This window comes from Cherax quadricarinatus, chromosome 9 (genome assembly GCF_038502225.1).
Source record: "Cherax quadricarinatus isolate ZL_2023a chromosome 9, ASM3850222v1, whole genome shotgun sequence".
Taxonomy (NCBI): Eukaryota; Metazoa; Arthropoda; class Malacostraca; order Decapoda; family Parastacidae; genus Cherax; species Cherax quadricarinatus.
The window spans coordinates 10,707,619-10,719,651 of NC_091300.1; the positions used below are offsets into that span (position 1 = coordinate 10,707,619).

General features: G+C 37.2%; 2 protein-coding genes across 11 annotated transcripts in view; both read right to left on the reverse strand.

Annotated features, from left to right (window-relative positions):
* Positions 1 to 12,033, reverse strand: part of Ppt2 (palmitoyl-protein thioesterase 2) — a 529,716-nt gene that overhangs the window by 304,861 nt on the left and 212,822 nt on the right. The window lies entirely within an intron of this gene.
* LOC128685985 (serine/threonine-protein phosphatase 2A activator) overlaps positions 4,044 to 12,033 on the reverse strand; it is a 53,963-nt gene continuing 45,973 nt past the window's right edge. For 9 of the 10 annotated variants that reach the window (XM_070083208.1, XM_070083211.1, XM_070083215.1 and 6 more), the window contains 2 exons: positions 8,644 to 8,751; positions 4,044 to 5,461 (listed from right to left, as the gene is read on the reverse strand). In XM_070083208.1, the coding sequence (XP_069939309.1) occupies positions 5,006 to 5,461; positions 8,644 to 8,751 (564 nt within the window). In that variant the 3' untranslated portion in view covers positions 4,044 to 5,005. The remainder of the gene's footprint in view (positions 5,462 to 8,643; positions 8,752 to 12,033) is intronic. The other variant, XM_070083210.1, reaches the window with a different exon arrangement.

Genomic DNA, 12,033 nt, shown 5'->3' on the forward strand with positions numbered 1-12,033 from the left:
TTTAGAAAAATGTAGCTTTAACCTGTACACTGTCTTCTATTTTTTTTTATATTTTAGAAATTAAGATTCATTGTATGGTATTTTTTTGTAGTGGTATTGTACAGTAAAGTAATAAATATACCAGAAGCAGCTCATTTTTTTGTGATTACAGTAGACAATAACACAGAAAACATCTCCTCTAAGGGTGTGTAGGAGAGGACGGTATTTTCATGAAAAAGTGTAACTTAGACTGGGATGCATGATGTCACTTTGATGACAAATAGTATTATTTTAATTTATAGATGCTTACAGCTACAAATATTTATCAAAACATTTTTAGTGATACACCACTTTGCCCTTGTCTTTCAACTGTCGTTTTCTGGGAATTCATATTTTTTTTACTCTTGAATTTTTTTTTTTTTTTTTTTTTTTTTTTTTTTATCCAGAGGTTCACATCCTTTTTTTTTTAACACATCTGCCGTCTCCCACCCAGACAAGGTGACCCAAAAAGAAAGAAAAACCCAAGAAGAAGGAAAAAACTTTCATCATCAACACTTTTACCATTGCTCATACATAATATAATCACTGTTTTTGCAGAGGCGCTCAAATACGACAGTTTAGATGTCTCTCCAAACTGCCAATATCCCATTTCCAGGACTTAAGTCCAGTGAACTGAAAATCCTATTTGTACATATTAAAAAACTGTGAGCAGTCTCAATTTCAAACTTGGCAATGCATTGCTATAGTACAGTATATGCTACAAGGAAGGGTTGCCTGTGTTAGCTGAAATATCTAACCAGAATAAAGCTCTTGGCAATGAATTTATACTGGATGAATTTAGATTTAGAGAGGATAGCAAAGTGTTTTTTGTAGAAAGTGTATGTTACTCACTATAGGTAAATTTATGCCAAAATTCTAGGGCCTTGAAAATGGTCCCAATTGGCTTGTTAAGGACTAAATCTGAGAAACTAAGTGTGTATAGGGCATTGAGGGAGCCAGTAAATGCCATTTACATTTGTTTACATTAAATCTGTTATTCGATAACACTAAATGAAAGTGGGTTTTTCTGTCTTTTTGGGCCACCCTGCCTCAATAAGAAACGGCCAACGTGTTAAAAAAAAAAAAAAAGATACAGGTGTAAACATGTGATACATAAAAATTTAGAAAAACTGAAAACTGTAAAAAACTTGTTAAAGTGCAACAATATCCTTCACTCATCAATCACTCATGTTGCCATAAATTGATCACAGTCATCTTCAAATATTCATATCTCTAAGTAATAATCAGATTTTGCTCAATTTTGTTTTATTGCACTTAAAAATCAGGGAAAATTTTTTGGCAGGCTAAAAGTTATTTTTTGTTTTCCAAAATCACCAGCACTGAGGGAACACTTACGTCAGACTGGCAGCTTAAGGTTAAACTGTACATTGATGTTATATTGTGCTGGTCAAGGGCTCTTGTTGAGGAGCTCAAACTGATTTAGTCCCTTTATTTTTTTTTGTAATACCAATACTGTTTAGCACAATTGATGCATTTGTGTGTTATTATTTTTGTAAGACTAATGTTCTTTTGTATGGCACATTTGATATAAATGATTTAAAGTACAAAGAAGCACTGTGTGACCCTTAATTTGATTATTATAATTTTATGTACAGTAAATGAGAATCTGTAATTATGCACAAATAATCCGCACATAGGAGAGAGGAGCTTACGACAACATTTCGATCCGACGTGGACCGTTTACAAATTCATAAGTTCCTCTCTCCTATGTGTGGGTTATTTATGTATTGTTCCAGTCACAGTATTGTGCCTTTTTGTTATTTATCTGTAATTAATTTTTTCTTAACTTTACCTTCTGATGTTTGCTTTTGTGCAGTACTGTATGACATATGTGTTTAGTATATTTTCCATGATTAGAGGTAATTTTTTACATTAACTGTGTGAATCTCGCCAAATTTTTTGTAAACAAAATGATGCCTTTTGGTTGCATAATCATTATATTAAGAATCTATAGTAAAAACTTTAGGTGTTTTTATTACAATACAGGAAGGCCCCGCTTTACGGCGTTTCACTTTACGGCGTTCCGCTAATACGGACATTTCAAATTATGAGGCTACCTGACTTTCTAATACGGTCACCGTGCCCCATGTTTGTTTACATTCTCCATGAGCTCAGTAAGCACTAAGTCTCTCCAAAACTCCATTTTGGTGAGGCTATTACAATACATACCACACTTGATTTCTTACAATAAATACTACTTGTCTCACCCTAGATTAAGACTATAAATATTTTAAGGTAAGTAATGAGTGCACTATGTGTGTATTGTACCTTTTTATTGTTTTTTGATGCCTGGTTCTATTGCTAACTTAATATATGTTAGTGTAAACTTGTTATCTAGTGTTTGTATGCATTTATAAGTGGAAAAAAAGGGTGTTCCACTTTACGGCGATTTCCGCTTTACGGCGGTAGCCTGGAACCTAACCCGCCGTATAAGTGGGGCCTTCCTGTACTTTTTATTTATAAGTGAGTACAGTTCCATAATTATTTATGCTAACCATATTAGTATTTTTGAAAATGTAATGTATTTATTAATTTTAAGAAGCAAAGTTTGTATTTTTCTTTTAACTGCTCGTGTACAAATACAGTATACAGGTCTGGCATCATTGGGACTTGTAGTGTGCCAGATTATTGAGTTTGCCGCATTACAGAGTGGTTAGGTTAAAATACACTTAATAAAGTTAACCAACTTGACTTACACAAGAAAATTCATTGAACATCGGCAAAAATCGAACATTTCCGCTACTTTGGGTTTAGCATTTCTTTTTGATTGTAATAATATTAATACTAAGCTTAAACTTCTCACCACATTGGTCCATTCAGGTATTTATCATTTGGCCATACATTAGCAAGTTTTTCTGTTGTCCTTCCAATCTAGAATGGTCAGTGTGTTTTCTTTTGATAATGGAAAGTAGACTGTGTATATTTTAACTAGTTTGATTTATATACAGTATATACTAAAGCTGAATGACCAACATGATCTTAGCACTATCTATGAATATAATATTTTACAAGTATATATGGTATAAGTATTTATAAAAACACAAATCTGCAAAATTGCCCTTTCGTAAATTCAAGCAGTGCTAAATGACGCATATGGGTTTGGTGGTTTTTTCGTGATAAACTAATTTATTAATTATAATTACAGCCTCTCCTCACTTAGTGATGTACTTGTTTACTGACGACTCAGACTTATGATGGGCTCTCTGACCAGTATGCATACCTAAATAATGTATATTAGAGTTGATTTCCTCTTCTGTTTATTACAATATACAGTACACTATTGTATAAACATTTAAAAATAATATACCAGAAATGTTATAAATGGGGCAAAGGTGACATTAAAACAATATCAAAGATAGTTGACACAGACCCACTACCATAATTGTATGCTCCTCACTTAGCGGTGAATTGGTTTACTGACGTGGTCTTAGGAATGGAACTCCGTCGTTAAGTGAGGAGAGGCTGTATATAACTTACAATAGTATCAATCCTGTCATTACCACTCATTCCTAATGCATATCTTCGATTCCCAGCAAGGGTGGAAACACTGGGCATTTCTTTACATCAGTTGTCTATGTTCACTCATCAGTAAAGTGGGTACCTGGGAGTTAGTCGACTGGTGTGGGTTGCATCCTGGGACAAAACTGACCTAATTTGCCTGAAATGCTCTGCATAACAAGTGACTTTCTATACAGTAGTATGTCATTGATATCAACTAGGCCTGTATACCATGTACATGTACTTGTAGTAAATAAAGATATTATTATACACATACAAAGCTTTAACCCTAATGGTGTATATCATAGTTTTTAAATTTTCTCTTGTTTCCATGTCTTCCATGAATCCTCTTGTTTACCACTGTACCTTTGGATATTAAATCTTCCTGCTTTTGCTAGTAAGGATCTTACAAGTCACCTTGTACAATACACTTGCAGTTAACATTTATTTTTTTTTTTATTGTATTAATATTATATAAAGTAATTATTGGGATTCAAAAGGTAAAATCTTCTGCATCAATATTTATTGAATAAGTTCAATGTTATTACAAATTACAATCAACTAGCCATTTTTAGGGAAAAGATTTATTTCTTATGTCCATTTTTGCTAATAAATAGTTGTGAATGTGTGTCACTGTTAGACCATTGGATCTGGCCAGAAACTGGATGAGTGACCACATGGGCATAAACTAACCTCAAGTAGTGGGAACTTTGAAAAACCAGTTATGTGCTTCCTATCCCTGACAGATTATACCCATATGCATATTTTGTAAACACTTAAATATAACAGGATTTATCGTTTTTTATTGCTCATCCTAACGTATTTTGTATCTACTATTTTAATGGGATGATTTTTGGCAGAATTAGAAGCAAAAGGGCCAGTGCCAAGATTATTTTTCAGGACCCCCTACTAAAAGTAGTGAGGGTGATGCATTTCCACTTTCTTTCAGTTGATTTACATGCCTACTGACTTGTATCAACCTAAACATACAGTAATCCCCAGACAAGTTCTAATGAACAATTATCAAATGAATGAACTGGGACTCTAGGCTTAGGCCGTATTACCAGGGAATGGGAGGTAATCAGGTTCAATGCAGGGACAGGGAGGTCAGATACAATTCCTTGGACCAAGAGCTTCTCACTGGCATCAAAGAACCTCTCCTAAGGAGCACTGTCCTAAGTTTGGACAATAGGGACCAACATAATTTGTTACTTTACACAGAACTGAATTTAATTGTATGTATTATAGTAAATTATAGTGTCTCACTCTTTCACAAAATTTATATTCGGTACTTTAATCTTGATCAAAAACAGCAAGTACTTCTCACTTTTATCGTGTACAGTATATCAAGAAATTTTAAGTGTACTGTATACTTGGGAAATTATGATTATGGAGTACGTATTTTCAATTCTGATTTGGCAACTACTACTATACAGAAGTGCACACATTTCCAGTGTTCATGTGGCCTCTACTGTGTGTGTTTTGTGGCCTTTGGAAATATGTCAGGAGGTAAAGAATTTAGTGGTGACATTGCTGGATGTCTTTCTTCTGCACAAGGTAAACTTGTTTTACTGGTAGTGAGCATGTTAGAGCTTACTTTATCCACTGTTGATAATCCTTGAGGTGTTTTACTAACTGGAGGCATAACAGATGAGATGTCATTAAAAGGCAAATCTTGAGGCATCTTACTCATTTGGCTTATATGTACAGGCATCCGATCTGTCATTGATACTCGTCCTTGTGAAGCCACAGCACTCGCACGTGGAGGCATAAATCCCTGTCCACCAGTTGCACTAGACATTGAAGGATTTCTCATACTTGATATCTCTGTCCCTGGAGGGTGATATGTAATCTCTTTTGCAGGAGATATTGATAAGATGCTCCCAAACAGCATGTGCTGAACAACAGGAAATTTGTGAAGAACCTGTAAGAATATATTAAAATATTTGTAAACATGTAATGTAGCACCATAAATATTTTATACAGTAAACCCACCATTTAACAACCTACATTTAGAAATACAAAAAATCCATTGGATCTATGAATTTGGTAATGATGGACAAAGTCCACTGGTCACAGAATTGCTCATTATTGTTACCATCACAACAAAACAATCTTTTCTCTATATACCACAATTGCTATTACTGACCACCCGATTCTCCAATTAGTCCACTAAATAGAGGGTTGACTGTATTTCTAAAATTTTGAGTTCACTTTCAAATGTACAGAAAATAAGAATAAGATCTCAAAAGCAGGTAAAATAAATCTTTCTGGCTCTACCTTATGATGAATAAATGCTGGAAGAAAAGGGATGTTTGAATGAGGAGTGAATGGGAATAAGTTAGGTGTATCTGGGCAAACTAAAGCTCAACAATGAGTAGCAGTAATGCTTATATTTCAGAATTGCATGGGCTAAAGTCAATGTGGGCTATGAGAAGCAAGTTATAAGGTGATAAGTATTTTATGCCCCTTGGGGTTACAAGAGTTAATTTTGGATTATTATTATTATTATTATTATTCTTAGGGATGGATTTTTTTTTTTTTATTATCACACTGGCCGATTCCCACAAAGGCAGGGTGGCCCGAAAAAGAAAAACTTTCACCATCATTCACTCCATCACTGTCTTGCCAGAAGGGTGCTTTACACTAGTTTTTAAACTGCAACATTAACACCCCTCCTTCAGAGTGCAGGCACTGTACTTCCCATCTCCAGGACTCGAGTCCGGCCTGCCGGTTTCCCTGAACCCCTTCATAAATGTTACTTTGCTCACACTCCAACAGCACGTCAAGTATTAAAAACCATTTGTCTCCATTCACTCCTATCAAACACGCTCACGCATACCTGCTGGAAGTCCAAGCCCCTCGCACACAAAACCTCCTTTACCCCCCCTCTCCAACCTTTCCTAAGCCGACCCCTACCCCGCCTTCCTTCCACTACAGACTGATACACTCTTGAAGTCATTCTGTTTCGCTCCATTCTCTCTACATGTCCGAACCACCTCAACAACCCTTCCTCAGCCCTCTGGACAACAGTTTTGGTAATCCCACACCTCCTCCTAACTTCCAAGCTATGAATTCTCTGCATTATATTCACACCACACATTGCCCTCAGACATGACATCTCCACTGCCTCCAGCCTTCTCCTCGCTGCAACATTCATCACCCATGCTTCACACCCATATAAGAGTGTTGGTAAAACTATACTCTCATACATTCCCCTCTTTGCCTCCAAGGACAAAGTTCTTTGTCTCCACAGACTCCTAAGTGCACCACTCACCCTTTTTCCCTCATCAATTCTATGATTCACCTCATCTTTCATAGACCCATCTGCTGACACGTCCACTCCCAAATATCTCAATACATTCACCTCCTCCATACACTCTCCCTCCAATCTGATATTCAATCTTTCATCACCTAATCTTTTTGTTATCCTCATAACCTTACTCTTTCCTGTATTCACCTTTAATTTTCTTCTTTTGCACACCCTACCAAATTCATCCACCAATCTCTGCAACTTCTCTTCAGAATCTCCCAAGAGCACAGTGTCATCAGCAAAGAGCAGCTGTGACAACTCCCACTTTGTGTGTGATTCTTTATCTTTTAACTCCACGCCTCTTGCCAAGACCCTCGCATTTACTTCTCTTACAACCCCATCTATAAATATATTAAACAACCAAGGTGACATCACACATCCTTGTCTAAGGCCTACTTTTACTGGGAAATAATTTCCCTCTTTCCTACATACTCTAACTTGAGCCTCACTATCCTCGTAAAAACTCTTCACTGCTTTCAGTAACCTACCTCCTACACCATACACTTGCAACATCTGCCACATTGCCCCCCTATCCACCCTGTCATATGTCTTTTCCAAATCCATAAATGCCACAAAGACCTCTTTAGCCTTATCTAAATACTGTTCACTTATATGTTTCACTGTAAACACCTGGTCCACACACCCCCTACCTTTCCTAAAGCCTCCTTGTTCATCTGCTATCCTATTCTCCGTCTTACTCTTAATTCTTTCAATAATAACTCTACCATACACTTTACCAGGTATACTCAGCAGACTTATCCCCCTATAATTTTTGCACTCTCTTTTATCCCCTTTGCCTTTATACAAAGGAACTATGCATGCTCTCTGCCAATCCCTAGGTACCTTACCCTCTTCCATACATTTATTAAATAATTGCACCAACCACTCCAAAACTATATCCCCACCTGCTTTTAACATTTCTATCTTCATCCCATCAATCCCGGCTGCCTTACCCCCTTTCATTTTACCTACTGCCTCACGAACTTCCCCCACACTCACAACTGGCTCTTCCCCACTCCTACAAGATGTTATTCCTCCTTGTCCTATACACGAAATCACAGCTTCCCTATCTTCATCAACATTTAACAATTCCTCAAAATATTCCCTCCATCTTCCCAATACCTCTAACTCTCCATTTAATAACTCTCCTCTCCTATTTTTAACTGACAAATCCATTTGTTCTCTAGGCTTTCTTAACTTGTTAATCTCACTTCAAAACTTTTTCTTAGGGATGGAATGATGACAAAATTTTTGCCAGTACTGACACCAATTACATCAAAATTAGCAGATACCCACTAATAATGGTACCAATAACAAAAATTAGTCAACTCACCTATACCAAAATCATTAAAATCAGCCAATACTGATACTTTGGCACATCCCTAGTTATATTCATGAGAAAGCACTAAACCTGTAGGAGGTTATATGAGGAGTGAGAAGAAAAACAAACTTGCCAAATGTCACTTCTGAGAAGATTGCCTACAAATGTTTGCAACAATATCTCAGTAAACAACCACACCATTCTGATCAAACTAGTCTCGTGTCAAAGACTGATGAACATTTTTGTATAGGACACGCAACTTTTGCTTACTGGCGAATGTGTCTTGTTTTCTTCTCAGTGCCTCAGGAATAGACAGCAGTCAAGTTGTAATTGGTAGCAAAGAAATTTATTAAAAAAGTACTTGTCATACAATATTTTACAGCCCACAGAAGTTTTAAGGGATATAAAATGCTTCCCAAAAACTAAAAAAAAAATTTTTTTTATAAAATTCAAAGTAAAACAAGGAACAAACCTCAGCTTTATACATTTTTATCAAGCCTTGGTTAATCTTACTCCATGACTGGACACCACTGATATTCCACAATTGGTTAGAATGTTCAGCAAATGGTCCTGTTTTCACCTGGAATAAGAATTTTTACTATGAATATCAACCAGATGCTTACTGCCTTATCAGGAATTATTTCAAAATTAGCTTTTTTATATAACAAAGCATGTATCACTAAACTAATTTACATCGACTTTCATAAGAAAGGCTTTAACCCTTTCAGTGTCAGCCCCACTGCATCATGACTTTGCAGCTAGTGTTGGTCCCGTAGTATGATGCTATGAGCGGTAAATTTGGGCCTAGATATGAGGGAAGGGTCTATGTGGTAAGTGTGCACCATATAAAAAAAAAAATCTGCAGCACACAGTGCACGAGAAAAAAACTGCTTCTGTGTTTTTGGTTTAACCCTTAAACGGTCCAAACGTATATATACGTTCACCTGCAAAGAGCGCCCCGAATATGTTGAGGAAAAAAAAAATAGTTTTTTTTATAGGAAAAAAGAGCATGTCGCCTAGACATTCTCTCATGTCTAGGCGACTCAGGCCTATTGTGCCAATGTTGAATGAATGACAAATGAAATGTATATATACATTTGGGGTGCTACGCGAGAGAACGTTTATATATGTTTGGACCGTTTAAGGGTTAGAACAGCGACTTTGTGGTCTATTTTCGAATTGTTTTTATAGTTGTATTCTTGGGTTTTTTGGTTTCATTTGACAGAATGGAAAATATATTAGAGAAACAAGAGATGATTTTCAGTGTCATGTGGGTTTTCGATTACATGGATGGGTAAAAATACTCACGTAGGCTGGTAGTACGTATAATAATGGGAAGTATGGGAAGCGCCAACAGCCGACCTACCTCTCTCTGCTCCCTATCTTCGACTGACTCACAAGTGCCTACAGGGTGAGGGGTGTTTGAAATCCTGCTATGGTCAGCAGCAATATGAATAATAGTGATTCACACAGACGGTTGGTAGTGAGTCATCTACTGGTACACTGGTTACTGGTAACTGGTTACTAGGAACTGGTACTACTACTGAGATCAGGACTGAAAGTAACTTGAAACTGAGCTCTAAGTAATGGAAATATTTGATTTTTGCCAGTATCCCAGAGTTCAGGAGGCCCTCCACATTCGTGAGGGTTAGGGGACCAAGAGCCTCGTGAATCTTGAAAATTCACACGTTTGGTGTGCAAATATGATGTAGGGAAATATAATAATACTGTATTGTAGCGTTCGCAAATGTTTTGATGAGCAAATATATTGCAGGAAAATATAATAATAGCATTTACTTAGCCTAACAATACTGCTTCCTTAACCTATTGAACCACAAGCAATCATAAAACACATCAAAACATCGGGGCTGGGCATCCGCGAATGTTCGAAGCTCGCAAAAAGTGGAGGGTTAGCTGTACAAAAATATTACACATAGAATACACTTGTCCAATACACATCCAACTGGCCAGTCTAATACACATTTAGGAATACACTGACATTATTTACACAATTATTACAATAATGCAATAGTCTGCATAACAATAAATCTATTTTTTGTGTGAATAAAAATTAAAAATGAAAATATGAGGGGCCTGGAGATGTGGCTGATGAGTGGAGGAAATGTTTATTTAGTGCCAGGAATGTCTACACTTTTTATTCTGGACCCTATTTTCAAACTGGCAATTGTTGAATTTTGACTAAAACTGGCCAAATTACCAATTTCTGATCACTTAATTGGGCAGTTGAAATAGGTACATGGGCAGTTTATTGTACTCTTTTGATGGTAAAGAAGGAATACTAGAGAAATAGCTATGAGTTTGGTTGACTGGAACAATGGAAATGGCCAAAAACAGAACGTATTATTATAATAAAAAATGAAGCGCTAAACCTACAGCAAAATAGAGTGTAAAGTGGGCAAAATTGCCAACACAAATATCACTGAGACTGCTAAATTTGCTAGAGCATAATTTTGTAAGTTTTCCATCAAATTTTGTATTTTTGGTTTCATTACCTTTGGAGAAAGATTCTCTATTAATTGATGAGATAATATATTTTTTTTTAATTCTTCGACCCTGGGAGCAAGTTTGCGAGCAGGGGTTGCGACACTGAAAGGGTTAATATAAAGAAAACAGATTTTGGCATGGTAAGTCCAATGAGCATATGTAGTGTGTTGAAGGTAGTATTCAGTATGAGGAATGGTGTTATGTGATGTCCCCTTCACCAACTTAACATGTCCAGGACATATGAACCCTGTCTTCTGTATTATTTATATTTATTTATTATCACACTGGCCGATTCCCACCAAGGCAGGGTGGCCCGAAAAAGAAAAACTTTCACCATCATTCACTCCATCATTGTCTTGCCAGAAGGGTGCTTTACACTACAGTTTTTAAACTGCAACATTAACACCCCTCTTTCAGAGTGCAGGCACTGTACTTCCCATCTCCAGGGCTCAAGTCCGGCCTGCCGGTTTCCCTGAACCCCTTCATAAATGTTACTTTGCTCACACTCCAACAGCACGTCAAGTATTAAAAACCATTCGTCTCCATTCACTCCTATCAAACACGCTCACGCATGCCTGCTGGAAGTCCAAGCCCCTCGTATACAAAACCTCCTTTACCCCCTCCCTCCAACCTTTCCTAGACCGACCCCTACCCCGCCTTCCTTCCACTACAGACTGATACACTCTTGAAGTCACTCTTTCGCTCCATTCTCTCTACATGTCCGAACCACCTCAACAACCCTTCCTCAGCCCTCTGGACAACAGTTTTGGTAATCCCGCACCTCCTCCTAACTTCCAAACTACGAATTCTCTGCATTATATTCACACCACACATTGCCCTCAGACATGACATCTCCACTGCCTCCAGCCTTCTTCTCGCTGCAACATTCATCACCCATGCTTCACACCCATATAAGAGCGTTGGTAAAACTATACTCTCATACGTTCCCCTCTTTGCCTCCAAGGACAAAGTTCTTTGTCTCCACAGACTCATAAGTGCACCACTCACCCTTTTCCCTTCATCAATTCTATGATTCACCTCATATTTCATAGACCCATCCGCTGACACGTCCACTCCCAAATATCTGAATACATTCACCTCCTCCATACTCTCTCCCTCCAATCTGATATCCAATCTTTCATCACCTAATCTTTTTGTTATCCTCATAACCTTACTCTTTCCTGTATTCACTTTCAATTTTCTTCTTTTGCACACCCTACCAAATTCATCCACCAATCTCTGCAACTTCTCTTCAGAATCTCCCAAGAGCAGTGTCATCAGCAAAGAGCAATTGTGACAAATCCCACTTTATGTGCGATTCTTTATCTTTTAACTCCACGCCTCTTGCCAAGACCCT